Raw genomic sequence first — 23,107 nt, 5'->3', positions numbered from 1 at the left:
ATATAATATATTTTTGTTGTAGTAATATTTCAGATAATCATAAAATGTTTTCTTATTCGAAGTTCATTGTAGAAAACGTTCAGTGTAATCAAAATTTGAAAAAACTAATAATAGGTATCTAAAAATAAAAAAAAACTCTCTAAAAACTCTACGGTACATAGGGAAACGTGGAAGCTGCTATTATGTATTGTGTTTAAGGTTTTCTGGTATAATATTTTTCCACCATATGTAAGTCAGGCAGCTAATGATTTACGGGGAAAATATCTTCCCTAGATATAAGTATACAAAAGAATGAATGTTCGGCCATCTATTCGCTAATATAGAAAGCATCGTTCTAGCGCAGAACACTATTAGGTGGGAAATTATTATCCCAATAGTTTATCAAAAAGCATACAGTCTTTAAAAGTTTTCATTGTCCATGTTTTTGTTCATGTTGTGCCGTTTTTTGAATAATAGAATGAAATATTACCCAAAAAAAAATGTAAGTGAGTTACATAAGTATTTAATACTCTCAAATTATAGTGTATTTGTTTTAAATAGTATTGATATTCAGCCAGAGTGTACGTGAAATTGAGGAAGAATAATTCGACGTTTGAATTTGTGCATTTTATATTCAATTTCCAGGCCGTGATTTAAAAGGGAATAATTCACCTAATTATAATCAAATATTACCGAAACATCCATAAATATAAAATTCTATTCAATTTCTCAGTATGAAGTGAACGTCTACGATCCAGAAACTATAACAAAAAATACAGGTCCGTATTGAAAAATTCAAAGATGGGGGTGGCCAAGTTAGATAACACCCTATATAAAAGATTCATGGGCATATTCTGATAGCTCACATCAAATGCCAATAGCTAAATGGGGACAGATTTTCAATATGTCTGCGAATAAAGAAGATATAGACAAAACAATTATTTCAGGTTTTTTTGTTTTTCCTGTATATCTTCAGAATCAAACGAGCTACTTTCGATTTTTTCACATCATTGAATAGGTCTCTCAAATTCGCAACTTTGACATTATTCAATCGATACTCTATCTCTTTTCGTTTACGAGATCCCCATGTACAGAAACGAATTTGAATAGTATATATGATACATATAGAGCAATAAGTTTACTCTCCAGTATATCGAAATTATATGATTTGAATATTAAAAATCAACTGCTATCATTTTTAACAGCAAAACACCGTCTCTCATCGAAACAGCATGATTTTACAAATAATCGAAATACTGAAACAAGCGCTATATGATTTCAATGAACATTTGTAGGGGTGCGACAGCTGGTTAACGGAGAAACAGATTTTTAACAGATATATTTGACGGCATATTTCAAATATGTGACTTATTCATTGATTTCTCAAAAGCGTTCGATTGTGTAGATGACAAGTTATTAAATTTTAAAATGAAAAGACTTGGAGTGCAGGAAATTGCTCAAGATTTAAGAGATATCTTCAAAACAGGAAACAAAAAGTCATTGTACGAAGTGTAAAAAGTCTATCAATAACAATGAAACAGGGTATTTCTCAGGGATCCATTCTGGGAACTCTTTTCTTTTCAATTAATGCTAACGATCTAATCACGTACCTTCATGACCTTACGATACACACATATAGTTGCATATGCTGATAACACAAACATCTTGATCAAAGCAAACAATCCCATAGTACTTTCAGAAATAACTGAATGGGTTTATAAAAAAGTAATTATATGGGTTACTGAAAATAATCTACCGCTACCAAATAACATTCTTAGTTTATTCAAATATAACGATCTGGAGGCTACATTTTGTTCAACAACAAAAATGTTTGGTCTTCTATAGATCACAAATTCACATGAAATCCACGTGAATTGAAAAAAACAACTCGTTACGCACTATGATTCATGCGAAATCACTACAAGAAAGAAGTTTTGCTGTGTCTATATTATGCGACCATCAATTCCCATATGGGATACGGAATTCTAGCGGTATCTTCTGCACAAAAAGTTTTTATACTCCAGAAATATGCTATCAGAATTATTGATGATCGAATCGACAAAATCATGGTTATTCAACTCGATCGAAAAACTTATTGGTAACTACTGCACATCGAACCGCCCTTTTTAAAAATTCATCTTTACCATGGACCAAAATTTTTCAATAAATTGGAGAGAAAAATGAAAGATTCGTCTAATTCTTCGATTTATAAAGCACGATTGAAAACCTATCTCACCATAAAAAACTGCTATATCAATGAATTTTTGCAAATCAATAATTTTTCACACTATGCTATTATTAAAATGTTCTGCCCTTTCATATGTAACTGACTGTAAATGTTTTAAAATTTGTATTGAATTATATTTATTATTTTTTCAAAAAACTACACCTCACAATTTGATCTCCACAAACTTTATTTGAAAAAATATAATCACAACATGTTTCGCTAGCATTGTAGCTCTCTCATGTGTATGAATACTTCAAATTGTTCTTACATTAATATTTATATACTACAGGTAACCATAATTGAGACTACTTTCGGAAAATTACCTGAACCTCTACCTAAGGTACCTGTTGAATTATGATTAACTAAAGCATATTACCTCACATCTACATCAATAATAATTCTTTCTTGGATTTTGGGGAAACAAATTCAAAAATGGTGATCTATTCAAGTCTAGTTGGTCATTTATTAGAATGTTTGAATTTTTAAGTTTATTAATTTCCATTTCCAAATGATTCAGTTTCAAACCTTCATTTTCTATGTGCAAAATTTCGAACTCTTCAGTAAAGATATTCATAGAAGATGATTCGAATATGTTGAATTAGTTTTCTTATTTATATAGCTCGTATGATGATCCTGGATTCGATTCCTAAATGTTCAGCCAGTTTGACCAATATATATATAAGGTATATATTGTTCAAACTGGCAGAACATTTAGGAATGGAATTCAGGAACATCATACGAGCTATGTAAATAAGAAATCAAATTCAACATATTCAAATCATCTTCTAGAAGAAAATCATATATTTAACGAAGAGTTCGAAATTTAGAAAATGAAGGTTTGAAACTGAATTATTTGGAAGCAATGGAAATTAATAAACTCAAAAATTCAAACATTCTAATGAATGACCAACTAGATTTGAATAGATAAGCATTAGTGAACTCGTTTTCTTAAAATCCTAGAAAGAATTATTATTGATGTAGATGCGAGGTAATATGCTTTAGGTAATCATAATTCAACAAGTACCTCAGGTAGAGATTCAGGTATATATATACCAATTATGTTATATAAATGTAAGAACAATTTGAAGTATTTATACACTTGAGAAAGCTACTGTGCTAGCGAAACATGTTGTGATAATATTTTTTCAAATGAAGTTTGTGGAGATCACATCGTGAGGTGTAGTGTTTTGGAATTACTATGGATCTTCATCAAGGAACCGCTGAATCAAACAGAAAAATATATTTATTATGTTTTAAACTACATGGACGTCTTCCTTGTTATTATGTTCTATTTTGTAAAAAAAATATACTTTTCAACGAGAGAAGTGAATGAATATTATTATTATGTCTCAAAATACTAATGACGAATATCAAATTTCATATATGGAAAATTCCTGAAAGACTGAGGAAAATAAAATGAAAAACTACATATGAATATAATTTCATTCCATTTCAATAAGTTGTTACAGCATAATTAAAGGAATATCTCAGTGACAAAATTTTAAAATACAATATTGAATCGTTCATATCATCACATCGAACCTCTTGAAAATTTTTGAACATTTTTCTGCACGAGATATCATAATAAACTGATGGAAAAATTACAGTGGAAATGAACAAATATGTATACTAGGAGAATCTGGAAAAATGTAATAAGTTCACAAAATAATGAATAATGAATACTTTCCAGAATATACCGTCATCCTGAATATAATGTCTGATATGAACATATACAATTTATAAAAACTGAATTATAACAGTACGTATTCATAAGTATGTTGTTCCAATTCAATAACGAGATATTATATTTGAAACTTTTGAACTGAGTGATGGCCTCAAACAGACCAATTTTGAGAAAATATTTTCAACAACTTGGCATTAAAAACAAAATGTATCGGTTAAAGCCCAAGTGGGTAGAACAATATTGGAGGCAAATAGGGATCCATCAATGGTCGAACTAACCGAAATACATGCATGTATCCTAACATGTAATCAAACTCATGGACGATGCCAATTTTTGATCATAGCTGTGAAACGCATTCACGGGATTGAATTAAGTAGAAATACAATGTTATGAAGGGAGTTTGTAATCAATATGTTCATGACGTTTATGAAAAATATCTCTAAATATTTTTCAGTTACTTTGAAATGTTGATATTGGTTGAGTTAACCATATAGAGAATCTATAAGTATAAACCTCGAATCGCTCAAAATATTATGATTAGAAAGAAAAAGAATGAGTTGTTTTATCGAATTCGTGAAAAAAATGTTCAAGAATACGAAAATACTGAATGGATGTCTGTCATGAGTAGATATTTCAAATGATTGGAAAAAAACAAATTATCGAAAATATCAGTATCAATATTTGTTGGTACTCTATTTTGCCCGGGTGTGATTGGTAACTTAAAGACTGGGTGACCGAATTCAAGAAGGTACCCTGATAATCTGCAGAGTATTTTGGAGCATTTCGTTTCCTATAGACTTCAAACATAAAAAAGGGATTAAATACAGAAGTATAGATACTAGGACCAGAATATTCTCACATAGCTTTCAATAGAAGAAAATAATATCATGATCACTCAAGAACTCATTTTGTACATATTTTCTATTTTAATTCATAACCATAAGAACAATTTTTGGAATATTCAAAGCCGAATTTTTGTTCATCTTGTCACAAAAATATGTTTACAAAACTTCAATCTCTTCATATATTTTTATTGTTTAATACATTTGTCATATCTTTTTGAGACCCCTGTTGATTTTTTTTTCGATACGATACGCTTAAAATCTGTCAGATTTTCAAAGCATCCTAGAGGATATTCACCCAAATTTGATTGAGTGGAGAAGTTACACTCATCATGATCATCATAGTGCCCTGAAATAGTTGAAAAGCTTGTTCCGTCTTGTCACCAGCAAAACTGAAAAAAAAAAATTAAATGACATTATGTTTCAGTTTTCGTGAGCAAATTCTCTTCATCAAAAAATACAAACCAAGAAGAAGTAGAAGACTTTATCAAAATGTTTTAGAGACTGCTGGAGATAGGTGTGATGTCAATAATAATTTGATATCTTCAAAGGAGAAACTCATTCGATAGTTATTCAATGAGTCTCTTCATTGAGATCAAATTCATTTGGTTGTGGTGGAATATGAAACAAGGAAACATACTGAATGACACTGGAAATATTTGCCAGAATTCATATACAGGGTACTGTATGACTGTTGGTTAGCCGTATTTTGGGAAATAACAGGATTCTCAGCTTGGAAATTAGCAAATATAGGCTTTTCTATATAATCCGTCGAATGGAAATAATGACGTTTCTCCAACACGTTTGGTTATACCGGAGGTTGGCACCAACTTATTCAATTCAGGAGTCTCACATTTTCGAATACCTGGCATCATTATCTACCAAAAATGTACCGTTCTTAAAATATTCATTTGTTTACTCAAAAAAAAACTAGATATTTGGATCTCCAGTGATTCCCCTATGCAATTTTGAAGTTGATAGAATACATCAATTAGAAGTTGCTCACTCTTCAAAACAAAATATTTCATCGTCTTGTAGAAGAAACACTTCCAAAATATTATACAAGGTGTCCGGAATCGATGAGTATTTCTGAAGATACAAAAATGGGCCACTCAGTTTTTTCAAGCGGATTATTCCTTTTTCTAGGACAGTTCTGAAATTCCTTAATGATTTTAACTCATTTTGATGAAACATTCCCTACATCAAATAACAATCATTCACGAGATATCGCAGTTTGTTTGGAAAACATGACTCATGCGCCTGGTAAACCATGAAACTATGGGCTACGAAACCTTTATTTTGATCAGTCAGAGAGAGTTCAACAGAGTTATCAATTTGCCATCATGTTCTTTTATTGAAAACAGGATTTCATAGGAATAAGTAAAACATTTTTCATAAAGCAGCAAACATTCAAAAATAATGTGATGTATTTTCACGAAAAATATACATTTTCATCAACATTAAGGCATTTATTGACTGTCGTCATCAAGTTGTTATTTATAGCACGACTGATTTTATCGGCATCTAGGGTAGGTATCAAATAATTGTAAAACATTATTGTCCATTATTGGCCATTCATCTAAAATGAAATCATTGACGCTAACGGTTCCTAAATTAAGAGACGGTGTTCCTTCTTGTTGCTACTAAATACTTATTTTCCGTATCTCTTCAAATGGTGAATTATTTACTGCAACTTCAAAATATTTTGAAGTATGTTACAGTATCCTGCACCAATAAAATTTTCATCCTGTATGTACAATAATGCCCTTTCAAAATGCTGCCATGTTTGTATTTTTTCTTTCAATGAATTCAATATACCTTTCATTTGATGTGCTGCACGTCACAATATACCTATCATTGGAGAGGATATGACTTGGTGCTATTTTTGGCATTCAGTTCTCACTCATATACATGCATATTACAGTTCTTCTCACTCTCACACACGCCGTCTACTGAAATAACAATAATGCTCTTTTTACAAACCGTCATGTTGTTTTTTTTATTTTCAATGAATTCAAAACCTCGCTACTTCAAATTGATGTGCTGCACATCACGATACATCTATCATTAGCGAGGATACGACTTAGTGCCTCTTGAAATGCCGATATCTTTTTTTTCCCTACCATTCGCTAACGTCATCCCTTTCCTACTCATATACGTGCATATGTCAACTTTTGAAATAGCAATAATACATTTTGGATATGTCGCCGTAATTGTTTTTCATCTGTCAATACATGCAGTATCCCTCTTCCATTCGATGTGTCACGATCCGACTACGCAAGGGTCTGATTTCAAACTATTCAGTTGTCGGCCATTGTTTTTTGTTCTAATAGCAAATCACAGGCAACCATTATTTTTATTCTCAACTATAGGTCAACGCTATTGTTCTTTCTATACGGCAGCCTTTTTTTTCTTCGGTGGCCATTCTACTTCTCTCTTCTCGACAGTCATTTTTCCCTTATTGATTATTTTTTTTTTTGTAATTGATCATGTTTGAGACACCAGGTATATTGCGTTGTGTTGCGTTTTCCGAAGAATGCTCGAACATAATTGAAATTTCTGTTACACGGTGAATTGTTGAATGGAAGCATGTTCAATCCGACTATAGAATACCTGAAAAATATAAGGAATAAAATCCAGGTGTTAACAGCTCCTGGTGAACAACAACAATAACGAACTTCATCTGTATCATATGACACGTCTCCAGTGTTGCTTTCTCACGTTTATTCAAACACCCGTTGCACCCGTTTTTAATCTGCAAGTCTTTTGTTTCAACTTTCGAGTTTTTTTTCTGCTGTTTGAAAAATTAACTCTACTGTTGAATGAGTTGTTTTTCTATAAAATTATTGCATCACTATAATGAGCAATATAAATTACCATGTATGTAGGACATATTCATAAGGTATATTTTCAATTGTTTCCTCAGAAAAATTACCTGTTTTTCTGACAAAAAATTTACTGCTGAGCATAGAAATAACTTGTATGGCCTGACTTCGTGCGTATCAATTACAATATGAAGAAGTTGATATAACATTGATGAGTCAATACAAGATTTAATGATACTGAGGTTGTGAGAAATTCACCATGTCAAGTAATTTTGTTCGTAAAATATTGCAGTTCTTTGGATTTATTGAGTTGATCCAGGTTTTGAATGAATTCTTGCTATTTCCTGAGAACTTGTACATATTTGATCATATAGAAGATGATTAGATGTGAGGATTCCAGGTGACGGATTACGAATATAATCGAGCACACATTTGTGTATACAGTGTGTCTCACTTCTCATGGTAACACCCCCGTATCTTCCGTAATATTTGAGGTAGAACGATGAAACTCTCAGGACTGATGGAAATGCTCAAAATGCACCTAACACCTGAATGGGGTTGGCCAAAATGATATACACTGTCTGCCACTCGCGATGGAACACCCCATTTTTACAGTAAAACATATTAGGGGGCAAAATAGGTTCAAACTTCCCTCAGATTCGTGATCAGGATTACCAACTTACTACGAATACACTTTTTTCCTGGAAAAATTTCAGTCCTGAAAAATCCGAATTTGTCTCACTTCTTATGTAAACACCCCCGTATTTTTCCGTAATATTCGAGGTGGAACGATGAAACTCTCAGGACTGATGGAAATGCTCAAAATGCACCTAACACCTGAATGGGGTTGGCCAAAATGATATACACTGTCTGCCACTCGCGATGGAACACCCTATTTTTACAGTAAAACATATTACGACGCAAAATAGTTCGCTTCCAATACCTGAACCCCTTCATTCTATCTGGTGAGTACTCTCAGGTATGGAAGATACAGATGCTGTGAGATGCTATCATCTATCTTGAGCCTATCTGAGGAAAATGTCACAGCACCACATTCTCAGATTATCGAGATAGAGTGAAACAGTGTATGAAAAATTATCGATAGCGGCATCTATTATAACTGAAGAAGATTATTCGTAAAACTATTTCTTGTTGCTGAACATCCAAATTCTATCCCAACCAGAAGTGAGAGCTCTCGATTGATGGGCAAAAATTGCAAAAAATGGAAAAAGTCTATATTCAAAGGTTCACATCTCGAAAACTGTACAATTCTGAGCTTTGGCTGTGAACACTTTCAATCAGCACATCAAGAACTACAACATATCAAAATTTCGCCAAAATTCAAGGCAAGCCATTTCTTAAAAGAAATATGCGGGGTCCTTTATAAAAATATCGAGGAAACATTTTACCATACTAAACAAAATTTATCTTCATACTCATTGCAACAACGAAACAACTCTTAATTTTTAAAGAAAAAATCGCATTCGGTGAACGGGTAGAATGCGGTGCCCTGAAATCACCATGGAAAACAGTTGTTCATTAATATTTACTGTCAATCTGACAATATTGTTGAAAGATCTTGTTGTAATAACCCCCAGACCAGTTTTCATTGCATTTGTTGTTTCTAGTATTGTTGTTCTTTGAATCACCGTTGTTCCTGTTGTTTCTGCCGTGTTTTTGTTCCCATTGTTTTTATTGTTCCTGTATTTGTGTTGGATATTGTTCCTGTGTTCCAGTTGTTTTCTGTTCGTGAGTTCCTGTTCATATTTTAATATTTCTGAAGTTCCCATTTTAACTGATATCAGCTCATTTCGATTGACAAAAATCGGCATGGCACGTCTGTCACTTCATGCAAAAATTGAAATTGTTTTAATTGTTGGTGAAGGTGTGAGGTCTTATCGTGAGGCGGCCGCTGAATTTAATAGAAGACACCCGCTAGAGGTAGCTGTACACTCTGGAACTGTACATAAAATATATAATCTATTGGTGAGCACCGGCCAAGTGATGAAGGACAGAAAAATTGTAAAACATCATATTAATGATTATACCATATTGGCGGTTCATCAAGCTTATCCTAGAATTAGTTTGAGAAGTTTATCGCTTCAACTCAATATGAGCCGCAGTAAAATATGGAGGTGTTCAAAGAGGCATAAAATGCATGCGTTCAAACCCAAATTTTTACATATTTTGCACGGAGGAGATGAAATCCGCCGTATGGAGTATTGTTCATGGATGCAGGGAAATTATCTCAATGACAGGAATTTTTTAAAGTATATCTTATGAACATGAGGTTTTGGGCTGAACAAAATCCAAATTGGGTGGTGAATTGTAGAGACCAAATATCTCAGAAAGTTAATGTGTGGTGTGGTATCCTGAACGAAAATATTATCGGGCCATTTTTTTTCGATCAAAATCTAAACGAACGACTATTCGTTGATTTTCTCGAAAATGCATTTTCCGATGTGTTGGAAGAACTACCTTTGGATGTGAGACACAGCATGATTTTTCAGTTAGAAGGTTCACCAGTTCACAATAGTGGCATAATAAGGGTTTGTTTGAATAGGGATCTACTTATGAAATGGAAAGGACCCAATAGTCCTCTCGTAGTATGGCCACCACGATCCCCAGATTTAACTACACTGGATTTTTTTTATGGGGAAACTTGAAAAATTAAGTTTATGAGGATAGGTCAACAAATAAGGAAGATCTCCGTGCAAGAATTATACAAGCGTGAACTGACAAGACTTGTAGGAAATAATGAAAGGCGCATAGAAAAATGTGATCCATTGGAGGGAAATTTCATAGAAGGCACGAAAATATAAAATTGTCAACAGTTGAATCATTTGAAATTGATTGTTTTGTTTGTTAATTGAAAATGTGATTTTGAAAGTAGTACTTCGAAAGAATTTTGAACTACATAACATTTTTCGCCACAAAATATCCTTTTTTTTTTAATAATGGGAAAATGAGAATATGAACTAACAATAATCATCCATAAACCTCACTGATTACATGTTTTCGTTCCTCTTACATAATTACCATTTTCTCTCTTATTGAGAAGGAATAACTCTCCTGACAACAAAATAAAAAATAAATTATTCATCTGAAAACAAAAGTCGACTTTCTCTTGAACAATTCTGTTCATGTTTTGATGTCAAAACCAGAAAAAAAATCTACTTCAATTATTACGGAAGATACGGGGGTGTTTCCATGAGAATTGAAACAAATTCGGATTTTTCAGGACTGAAATTTTTCCAGGAAAAAAAGTGTAATTGTAGTGAGTTGGTAATCCTGATCACGAATCTGAAGGAATTTTGAGCCTATTTTGCCCCCTAATATGTTTTACCGTAAAAATGGGGTGTTCCATCGCTAGTGGCGGACAGTGTATATCACTTTGGCCAACCCCATTCAGGTGGTAGGTGCATTTTGAGCATTCCCGTCAGTCCTGAGAGTTTCATCGTTCTACCTCGAATATTACGGAAGATACGGGGGTGTTTCCATGAGAAGTGAGAAGTGTATGTTATTATCGATTGTGTTTTACGACAAGAATATCATCCATTCGTATTCCTGATAATTTCATGGAACAGATGCCAAATATATTCAATAAAGATCTGAATATTTTTGATGTGACGAATGATCAAGTACATTTAAATAATATCATTCTTATAATCCACTTATATGATGAATTTCCTTTCAACTTACTTTGACATACTGAGAAAGGTAACAGTCATACAATAACCCATAATGAGTCCATTAAGGGTCATCAATGACATATATTGCCAATCATGGGGAAATAGAACTGGTAGGTGACTTTTAGGTTTGGCATTACATAAGGGAATGAGTATACCAAACCCATAAGCTTGCAGCAAATTAAGAAGAATGAACCATTTAGCATTCTTACGCTGAAACGAAAAAAAAAGGTAAGGTTCATAATCCCACTGATATATTAATTTGAGCGACTTTTTTCATTGCAGAAGTATTCTATATTCCTTTATTCTGTTGATTACCACCAACAATAGTGGTTTTCTGATTGATTCGGCCGTTACTTGATGAGGATCTATAGTAATTTCAAAACTACACGTCACGGTTTAATCTCTACAAACTTCATTTGAAAAATATAATCACAACATGTTTCGCTAGCACATGTTTCTCAAGTGTATTCATACATTTGAGAAAGCACAGTAGCTTTCTCAAGTGTATGAATACACTTGAGAAACATGTGCTAGCGAAACATGTTGTGAATATATTTTTCAAATAAAGTTTGTGGAGATCAAATCGTGAGGTATAGTTTTTGAAAAAATAATAGTGGTGATCTCACTATCCATAATAGTTTTGACCATTTCTGCCGTCTCGATCAAACATTTTCTTCTATTTTGTCTTTCCTGATGAATCAAATCGCAGAATGATAATAATGAGCGTAACATTTTATGCAAAATAAAATTTTTAATTTTTTTTGATCAGTTCTTCAGTAGGGATCAACACGAACATGACTGAATAATTTGTAATGAAATTTGAATTCATTTTGCTATTTATAGGCGCATTCAGTTGATATTACTGAACAAATTCTAATAATGAGAAATTGTTACCTTCATCAGAATTGAATCATATTCGGGATAGAGATGTTCTACATTCCAGCTTCATTCAAAAGCTTGGAATTCCCTGGAACTAAAAAAATATTTACTCACCGTCATAATTGGAGTTGCAAAGACTCTCCCCAGGAGACTTGATATTTCTTTCAGAAGAAAAGTGGACACAGGCGTGAAAAATTTTTCTGGAAAAAGTTAAATCAGTGTACTGAAATCATGAATGAATTCAAAAATAGAATAATTTGTCAATAAACTGTATGTCATCGATGTATGTAATATGTAATGAGAGAAAGTGTTTTTATTATCCAGTATAACATTTCTCAAAAATGATGATGAAGGAGGGGGCAGTGGTTGAGGTTGGCATTAGAATGTATTCTACTTGCCACAGAAATTTGAAATGGGCATACATTGCCTATATTTTCAATTGACATTTCTTCATAAATTTAATTATAGCCTTGATTATTTTCTAGTGATAGTAAACTTACGATATCAATGGAAAATTGTATGTTTAGTAAGATTAACTCTGTGAGGAACTCCGATGTGTTTTTTGAATTATTTGCACATTCGAAAACAGAATTGTTTGAAACTGATACACCATCACATGAACATTTATCAGAATTAGTAATGCCAATTTTGGTTAAGTGTGGAGAAAAGCAATTATGATTTGATGGTGAAAAATAGGATTTAGGTACCCTGTATTTTGAAATGTGAGAAATATCCTCTGATAGTGAGGAATGTAGGAGTGTATACTGGTTGTTGCTCGAACGAAGAACAGTCAGCCATCTTTCCTTCCACTGTTCTTTTTTTATAGTGTTGGAATTCCAAATATGTCTGATTGTATGTATTGTTCTCAAAATGGATTGGAATTTCATCACATTATGTTGCATCCACTATTATTATTCTGGCCATTAAAAATTAATTGATATTTCTATGATTAGTTCCAAGCAATTGGGAACGTTTATTACTAATACCAGTATATAATAACCTTTTGAGATTTCGAAAATGCTATTTTCAAGTTACGAGTAGTCATAACAATTTATTTATTCGTCGAACGGTGTAATAGGCTCCTCCTGTTTTGCTCAGTAATTTTTGTATCGACTCTAGATCTATTCTTGATAGAAGTACAGATCAGACTCTAATGTCGCCTTTCGAATATTTCAGAGTGGCTTTGTGTATAAGGGACTTGAAGGGGTTATATTTTTGGGAGTGATTAATTTTTGGGAAAGAAAGTTTTTGACTTTCTACTACTCCATCTTGATACAAAAAAAAGGACGAGGGAATCTTCCAAAGAAGGGAAGGAAGTGATCAATTTGAAAATAAGTAACTCTATACGTGGATGTGTAGATCATGCAAAGGAGTAACTTTCCGACACAAACTGAAAGAAATTTCTCCTGGAACAGCTACTTTCATATAAACATTGAATTACACGAAAAAAAAATTATTTCGAAAGAAATACTTCCATACAAACACTGAATTATACAGAAGATACTTTTCTCTACTCAGTTTGTATTTCAAACATACGTTGTGGAATAAAAATCAGATATGATTCGCATGAGTTCTACTTTAAACGATAGGTAACAAATTGCACTCTTTGAGGGTGACAGTGTTCCATGTAAGTGCAATTTGTTACCAATCGTTTGAAGTAGAACTCATGTGAATGATATCTGATTTTTATTCCACAACGAATGTTTGAAATACAAACTGAGTAGAGAAAAGCATCTTTTGTATAATTCAGTATTTATATGGAAGTATTTGTTTCGAAAGAATTTTTTTCTTTCGTGTAATTCAATGTTTATATGAAAGTAGCTGTTTCAGGAGGACTTCCTTTCAGTTTGTGTCTGTAAGTTACTTCTTTGCATGATCTACACATCCACGTATAGAGTTACTTATTTTCAAATGGATTACTTACTTCCTTTCTTTGGAAGATTCCCTCGTCCTTTTTATTGTATCAAGATGGAGTAGTAGAAAGTATAAGGGGCATTCTGAAAATTCATCATAATCTGCTTTAGAATGTTCAGTAAAAATCTAGAAATTTCGTCAGATATTCTTTTCGGGTTTAGACCTACAACTTCTTTATGAGTGCCTCTGGAATCTGCTAAACTTTGGAAATCCTAGTTTCTCATTTCAGGTTCCAACCCTACTCCCATTTTTTAGTGAAGCTCTTCAATTCATTATTTTCACACATTAACGGATAATTTCGTATCAGCTATCGATCCCTCTCAATTTATTTTCCATTGTTCAATAATCACTTCATCATTGGGAAAAAAGCTTCCTGGCTTTCCCTTCTTCATTCAAAAATTTGTGAAACTGTGACCAAAGCTTCAACTCATTTGTAGGGTGTAACGGCATCGTCAACCAATGACTTTTTCCAACGAATTTGTAGTCAGCGATCATTGTGTTCAAAAATGGTGTGACCTGAGAAAACGAACATCTGAATTTGTACACCTAAGATTTCTACTGTTTTGAGGTGAGACGGTATAATTATGCAACTTCATAGTATTGAAGGAATAATTTCATTTCAGTCACCTCCATACCGAACAAAGTCGTTTCAAAAAAGTCTTCGGAGCTCCAAGAGTGAATCTCGATACCTCGTCAGTTTTTTCCCTCTTTTCAGAAAATGTTGATTATTTCACTTGATGCGAATAGTCTCATGGTTACGGATCAAGCAGAAAAACTGTTTCGAACTCATTCAAACCATTCTGTTATATAGAAACTTCAAACACGAAATTCTACGTTTTCCAAGTTGACAGAGAATGTATAACCGTAAAACAGTCTCAGTACAAAGTCTCAACAATATTAATCATTATTCAGGTCTTCGAGTTGATCTGATACATATTCTCACTATTTCGCCTGGGGACCCGTTTTGCGTGTTCTAGAAACTGAGTATACCGTCTTCAGGAGTGATAGGCATGTGTATCCACGTCCGACATTGAAAGGAGGTTTGAGTTATATCTCCCGGGTACACCTGAGCTGCTGATTCGGCGACACAGTTTCAAAAATCTTTCTCTCGCAATATTTCAGATAGGGAACCTCCCATTCGTCCATCATCACTCTGCCACAAATGCAGGATTCTGAATGATTCACTAATAACACTCCGTAATTGATGATCGTATAGCTATGGTTATTCGAGATTATATTAGTAAGTCATGGCCTTCTTGGGATTGATAAGTGATATGCCTCTGGATTCGAGTGCATGTCTTTGGACTCAACGCATAAAGGTATTGGAGCTAAGTAGAAACTGGCACAGTATACTCGATAATTGATCTAATATATCTTTTGTGAATTATGAATGAGAATTCGAAAGATATATTTGAAAATATAGTTACCATGATATTACGTTAACGTTTCAATAATTTTTTCAATGTGATTTTCCCATTTCAGGTCATAGGGCTTCGCCTCGGTTAAAATATTGGTTTGAATTCGTACAAAATGTCCTTCAACTAATAAACAAGATAAAGTTAGTTTCGAATTTGTATACATTATTGTTAAAAAAATATTGAAAAGCAGGAAGCCAGTTACATATCCTTATTTTATGTATATGGAATTGGAAATAGGCGAGATCTATTCGATGAAAAATTTAAAATCCAACGCAATTGGCGATAAGTGATATCAAAATGCTGTAAGTGTCAATCTTTCTCGTGGTTTTCATGTACTTCAGTCTCTGAGAAGAAAACAATTAATATATCAATGATAATGTTATCTGTGCATCTCCAAGGAAGGCACGTTAGACTTGGGATAGTTCGAAAGATCTAACTCATGTCCATTTTTGGAAATGGGTATTCTCGTGTAGTTTTCCATTCCAGAGACAGTTGTTGGGTCTGATATTTCAAACGTTTTATTAGGTAACCAACTTTTGCACTTACGAAAGATTCCTTTAATTTTCAGATAGAAATGTTCGCTTTATCATTTGATATAGTAACTCCTTCATAGTTGTTATTTTTGAAAGGAATAATTTGGATTTCATATCAACAGTTTCTTCAATATGTTTGAGAAGTTGTTTGTTGCTTTTTACGTCAACAAAATGTTTTTTCGTAAGTAAAGTGGTCGAGAATTTCCTGTATTTATTATGAGATTTGACGTCATTATCATTTCTGGGTTGATTCCAAAATGAGTGTCTTTTTGACAATCACATCATTTGACGGTTGTTCTGTTATCGAAACATTTTCTGTCCGGTATAAAAATTTGAGTTATATTTGTACGTCGTATAATATGAATAAAGTCAGTTATTCAGTTTTATTTACACAATCTTCACTCAAAAACCATTATTTCAATCAATCTAGACTTGGGAGAACAAAAAAGGTCCTAAATAGAAGAACATTAAATTTTGCGTCGAATGACCGATGGAAACATCAAAATCGGTTCAGCCGCTTAGGAGCAATCAGTCGTTAAAAAAGGACCATTTTTCCAACTTTTTTGAATAATTCATTTCCGGCCATTCGAAAACCAGTAACTTCAAAACAGTCACTCCAATCGAAAAAAGACATTGAACGAAAGTTTTAGAGCATGAAATTTTGCGTTCACGAAGCTCAACAATTTTAAAATTGGCTTGATCTTAAGGTACATACCGACAATTTCTCAGTTTACCCTCAAAAAACTCAATAGGATAATATCAAGTATTTCCTCATACTTAACTATTTCAAATCCATTCAAGGTTCAACAACCACTGTGAAAATGAAATATTCATAGTGGGAATGGGTGTTTAGGCCGGCAACACTGAAAACGTTTAAAAAATGAGTAATTTGCTATTATGTAATTTAATTAGTGATTGGTTATGTAATTTGTTGTGTAATAATAATTGTGATCTGTAATTATTTACATGTTCATAAGTGATTGAAAGTTTATGTATAGTCGGGAATTATATTAATATACTACTGCTATTCTGATACTACACTTTCGAAATATCAATGGTGAATAACATCTGAAAATGTTCATTTTCTCCCAACTGTTTAGAAGGGCCTGGTTCTTTTTGTTCTACTGAAATGGGCAGGAGGACGATAGGCTCATTCTCGTCATCAGATTCGGAAGGCTCTATACGGGGTCGTTGCAGTTATTTTCCTCTGCTCAGGGTCGAGCGTATTTCCAAGCCATACTTGAATTTGATAATGAGTCTTGTAAGAGTGGTAGCGAGCTGCATCGAGCATGGGAGGCTACTGTGCAAAGTCGACCTCCTTGCGGAAGTTACACTTTGAAAAAATTACGTACTTCATCTGATCAAGGGTAGAGGATGGGCTCCGTCTACTTGACCATAATAGAGCGTGTTCTCATCAGATCAGTGTACTTTTCGACAGTTTTCTACAACAATATTGAGTTATTGTTGCAGAGAGTAGTGCACACCTTCAGCTTTCCTTGACCGAATATTGCCGATGTTGTGTCACAGTTACTGAAAGCAAACTAGGAACAAACTAGCAGGTGTTCGGAAGGAAGAACTAATAACAAAACGAATGGAGATAGGGGAGAGAAACCCTTTGTGATCAAAAATTGCCCTTCCCTTTTAACGTCAGCCCATCGACGCAACTCTTCAATATTTTTTCAAAAGGTTGAGATGAGATTGAACATTTTTTTAATTATTTGTGAACATTTTTAAACATTTTTTGAACATTTTTTGAACAATTTTTGAACGCCTCTCTCTGTATTAATGTTCTTCATCAAGAGTAGGAAAAGTAGTTTCAGTAAAGTAGTAGTATATTAGTATGATTTTTGACTGTACACAAACATTCTAGATTATTCATGAACTTAAAATAATTTTTATCAGCAACTTACAAACTTTTCGAAATTTTTTATCGTTGCTGGCCCAACCCCCCTTCTCATTTCTCACAGTTGATGATGAACTTCAAAAGGGTTCCGAACAGTTGAAAAAGAGCGGAATCGGTGTCTGTTGAAATACTTGATATTTCCTATTGACTTTTTGGGGAAAACTAGGAAAATTGTCGGTATGTACGTGAATATCAGATCATTTCCAAAATTTTTGTACTTCCTGAAGGAAGAATTTCATGTTTAACAATTTTATTTCATTACTTTTTTCGAGTGGAATGACAGTTTTGGAGTTACATCTCTTCAAAATGCCGGAAATAGATTCTTCGAAACAGTTGGAAAAAATAGCCGTTTTCAACGAGCGATTTCTCCCAGACAGCCGAACCAATTTTCTTTGTATAATAGACCATTCGACTCAGAATTCAATGCCCGTCCTTGTAAAACCGATATATTTTTCTGTGGGAGGCTTCCTTAACGAGTTGCAAGCCAAAAACTGATGAAATTTGAAAAATTCGGAGGTTTCCCGACCCCCAAAATGTGTCCCGATGAAAATTTTGTTAGATTCGCTTAGTTTCTCACTATTGGGATGCCAAGACATCAATTGAAATTCAGGAACATAACATCCGACCTTTTGTGAACAAACACCCCTTTTGATGACTAGATTGATTAGACTACATTGAAGTTTGTCAGAATGGAACAATGAATATTATACCAATAGGGAGTTCAAACGGAACGATTTTTAGTAGGTTTTGGTAATAAATAAATAGATCAAGGAAAGATGGGTTGTTGTCAAAATTGAATCTGATTGCATGAAGAATTGCCTGAGAATAATTCGATGAAACGTAAATATCAGAAAACACAGAAGGCTGGGAATTTTTATCTACAATATGATTCCCATCAATGTTAGGATGATGAAAGTCTCTAAAAATTACACTAGTTAAAGATAACAAAATCCAGGTAAGTAGGATATGGTTGAATGAAACCTAAGGTATCAAACGTTTCATTTTCTACTGCAGTAGACATCATTAGTAGTATTTGCGTTGACTGCGAAGATGGAAAATATATTTCGAAGACGCAGCAACGAGCTGTTGCTGAGACTCTATCATCGCAGTCAATGCCTACAGCACTGATGATGTCTGCCGCAGTAGCAGACGAAACTGGTACTTCAAGTTTCAATCGACCACGGTTCTCATCGATTGTGACTACGCTCATGAAAGCCTCTGTTGCTATAGTATCGACGAGTTTTCATCAAGTGGTAGATTAACAAGCAACATCGAGTTCAACGTTCTCTGGATCCTTCCATCAGAAGGTGAAATGGAACCATTCTCAAACCACCGTTGCCGTCATAGGTAGAAAGCTGTATGCTCAATGCATTTTTTGCAAATGAATATATAACTAATACTTTATTAGTTATATCGGGGTCGTTGCAGTTATTTTCGTCAGTAGTCGTTCGTGAAAGAGAGATTTATCGCATTCACTGCCAGCGCAGTACTTGAACATGGTTGAACACAGCAGGCCTATTTTCTAATACCATTCATAATGGTAGAGTTCATAAAATTTCTAATACAAAATCCTCTTTGAATGAATCAGCTTTCACACAAGCTGTTGATTCTGTTCTGTTGCCTCATTCTAATAAAGATACGTCATTCAATACTACGTTTCATGAAAAATTGTCCTCATTGAAACGATCCAGTCACATTATAAAAAGGATTCCCAAATCTGCAAGAAATTGCTCTGCCTCTGCCCTTTGCGAAATTATAGAAGAATGCTTACATACAAACTCTCCAACAAGCTGGGAAAACTTGTTAACTTTTCCTTTTACTTTGTTCTCCATCCCACATGTCAAGGACTCCCGTAGATCTTCTCTCGCATCTCTCATAAAGAAAAACATCAAACTTCTCAATTCCAAGACCAATGTCATTCCATCTCAAATCGATGAAAGGAAATATAACCAAAACTTTTCCAAGCTTGTTTCGAGTAAAATAGCTGATGGTGATATTAGGTCAGCTATCAGAATCTTGAGCTCAAGTGATACGTTGGCCGAATACGATGAATCCACACTTTCAGTTCTCCGATCAAAACACCCTCGATCAGATTCCTCCACACATTCTCTGGATTCGCAACTACCACACGATTTTTCAGAGTTTTCGGTGTTCCAATTTTCAGAACATGAAGTATCGGAGGCAATTAAATCTTTCCGTTCTGGTTCTGCTGGTGGTTTGGATTCTTTCCGCCCTAGTCATATGCAAGACCTCATTAGTCACAGCTCTGGAAATTCAGGACAGAAACTTCTTTCTTCTGTTACAAAATTATATAACTTCATTTTTACTGGTAGGGTTTCTCCAGAAATTTGTCCTATACTTTTTGGCGCTTCACTGTGTGCTCTTCGGAAAAAAGATGGCGGAGTAAGACCGATTGCCGTCGGTACCTTTTATCGTCGATTGGTAGCTAAACTTGGTTGTATGAGGATTAAAGACGAACTAGGATCGATGTTACGTCCACTACAGTTTGGTTTCGGTACTGCAGGTGGATGTGAAGCTGTTGCTCATGCTGCTCGTAGATATATTAACCTTCATCCAAATCCTGATTCAAAAATTTTCCTGAAAATAGACTTCAAAAATGCCTTCAATATGATTGATAGAAACATCATGCTTCGTAAGGTTAAAGATTCATTTCCAGGATTATATCCCTTCTTAAATCAGTGTTACAAATCAGCCTCCTATTTGAGTTTTGGTGAACATCTGATTCTGTCTGAGAGAGGTGTTCAACAAGGTGATCCTTTAGGACCTGCTCTTTTTTGTCTGACCATCAACGAACTTACTAGAAGCTTATCATCCGAATTTAATTGTTGGTATTTGGATGATGGCTCAATCGCTGGCGATGAAAATAGTGTTCCAAAGGATTTGGAAAAAATCATTGATTATTCAAAACATCTTGGACTTGAACTAAATTTTGAAAAATGCGAGTTGATTACTCTTTCAACTCCGAATAATATTTCCGAATCCATCTTGAAATTGGCTCCTGGCATAAGAATTTTGGAAAAGTCTAAATGGAGTCTTCTGGGTGCTCCTCCCTCTAAAGATTCACTTTCAGAACATCTTCGAGAAAAACGGAAATCACTCAAATTGCTGACCACCAGATTGAATGAACTTCCAAAACACGTTGCATTTTTTCTTTTGAAAAATTGTTTGGCGATTCCAAAACTCATGTACACCCTCAGATGTTCCCCACTTGGTCAAGTCAGTTAGAACTTGACGAATTTGATAATTTACTCCGTCACACGACGGAATATGTTACAAACAATAATTTCAATAATGATTCATGGCTCCAAGCAACTCTTCCTGTAAACCTTGGCGGATTAGGGCTACGTTCGGCTTCTTCCTTAGCTTTACCAGCGTTTCTGTCATCAGTCAATAGTGTTTCCGATCTTATCGATTCCATCCTCCCTTCCATATTTATCAATATCAAAGACGTTTTTTATTCTGAAGGTGAATCACTTTGGCATGCTGCAACTAATATTGCTCCTCCTACAGATAAGAAGAAAATACAAAGTGTATGGGACCGACCTCTCCTGAACATTATAACTGATAAACTTCTGAAATCTACAAGTGTATACGATAAGGCTCGTCTGGAAGCAGCAATGATCAAGGAATCGGGTGCTTGGCTGAATGCTTTACCTGTTGCATCTCTTGGAACACTATTAGACGCTGAATCTTTCAGAATAGCAGTAGGACTTAGGATGGGTTCATCTATTTGTGTCAATCATACTTGTGTTTGCGGTAGTATAGTTGATGAGAAAGGTACACATGGTTTGAGTTGCAGGAGAAGTGCAGGGCGTATATCTCGACATCACCAAGTGAACGACATATTGAAAAGAGCTATGTTGTCAGAGGATGTTCCTGCAATTCTGGAACCCTTAGGTACCAGTCGAGATGATGGTAAACGACCAGATGGCATGTCTCTCATACCATGGAAATACGGTAAACCTGTGGTATGGGACTTTACTTGCGTTGACACGGTCGCGGCTTCCCATCTAGCCGAAAGTTCCAAGTCTGCTGGAACTGCAGCATTGTCTGGCGAGAAATTCCATCCAGTAGCGGTTGAAATTTTTGGTGTTTATTGCCCGGAGTCTCTGTTATTCGTTCATGAACTCGGAAGGAGAATAGGCCAAGCAACGAAAGATCACCGTTCTACCTCTTTTTTGTTAGAAAGAATTAGTATTGCTATTCAACGTGGCAATGCTGCTTCAGTACTTGGAACTATTCCTCCTTCACATAATTTTGATGAGATCATGCATTGCCCTAATTTCAGTACGGAACTGAAACCTCTTCGAAACACGCCAAAATATGTGGATATTTATCAGTCTTCTATCAAGGTTAATTCACAAGTGATTGATCCACCTTCTTCTTTTTCAGTGCGGTCAGTAGACTCAGGTCATTCTTGGCCCCAAAAAATGAGTTGCATTCCTCGTAGAATTGGTACCATTACAGTGGAAGCGCTTCTTGAAGTGAGAGCCGAATCGATCCCTCTACGAAACCCTTTTTCACTTGGAAGGATCGATCGCAGCTTGAGAAATGGTTCTTATGGAGATTCTGTGAAACGTGTTCTTCCTTACGAATCAGTAGAGAGTTATCCTGAAAATCTAGAGAAGAAAATTGGTTTGGATAATTCTGGACCTTAGAATTGAAAGGGCGGTTGTCACATTCTGCAAATTTTAAAGGAGGGCCAAATAAAGTGGTACTCATTTCGATACTCAACCTAATAATATGGTCGATCTTTCTCAATTTTTGCCTGATCTGAAAAATATTTTGTAATGGGTCAGATATCATAGTCATCAAGAAGCATTATTGACAATATTTTAAAAAAATAATAATTTTGTAATAGTAATTGAATAATTATGGACAACCGACTTTTTAAAATTTTTATTCGTTAGACATTAAAAACGGACACAAGTCTTTTCAATTGTGTATTTTATTAAAAAATAAAAAAACTCTCAAAAAAATTTATACGGTTTCACATACCATAGAAATAGAATATTGCTAATATGCAGAAAATCTCTGAAATAAATTCTGAAGTCAAAACTAAAACATGCACTTTCGATAATACATGATAAAAAATTAAATATTAACAAAGAGAACAGCAGAAACAGAAATAAAAAAACATTACTACTGGTCGTCATCACTATCATCTGGATCGCTGTTTTCATTATTTTT

General features: G+C 34.2%; 1 protein-coding gene across 4 annotated transcripts in view; it reads right to left on the bottom strand.

The window, feature by feature from the left end:
* Nucleotides 1–3,631: 3,631 nt before the first annotated feature.
* LOC111510559 (equilibrative nucleoside transporter 3) overlaps nucleotides 3,632–23,107 on the bottom strand; it is a 45,999-nt gene continuing 26,523 nt past the window's right edge. For 2 of the 4 annotated variants that reach the window (XM_023166476.2, XM_023166478.2), the window contains exons 6-8: nucleotides 12,243–12,328; nucleotides 11,260–11,459; nucleotides 3,632–5,124 (exon numbers count right to left, since the gene is read on the bottom strand). In XM_023166476.2, the coding sequence (XP_023022244.2) occupies nucleotides 5,016–5,124; nucleotides 11,260–11,459; nucleotides 12,243–12,328 (395 nt within the window). In that variant the 3' untranslated portion in view covers nucleotides 3,632–5,015. Of the gene's footprint in view, nucleotides 5,125–11,259; nucleotides 11,460–12,143; nucleotides 12,329–23,107 lie in introns of those variants that run through there. The other 2 variants (XM_023166477.2, XR_012466129.1) reach the window with 2 other exon arrangements.

This window comes from Leptinotarsa decemlineata, unplaced genomic scaffold (assembly GCF_025532065.1).
Source record: "Leptinotarsa decemlineata unplaced genomic scaffold, Ldec_3_MD MMD2_tig00003557_RagTag_RagTag, whole genome shotgun sequence".
Taxonomy (NCBI): Eukaryota; Metazoa; Arthropoda; class Insecta; order Coleoptera; family Chrysomelidae; genus Leptinotarsa; species Leptinotarsa decemlineata.
This window is presented reverse-complemented; position numbering and strand designations above follow the sequence as displayed.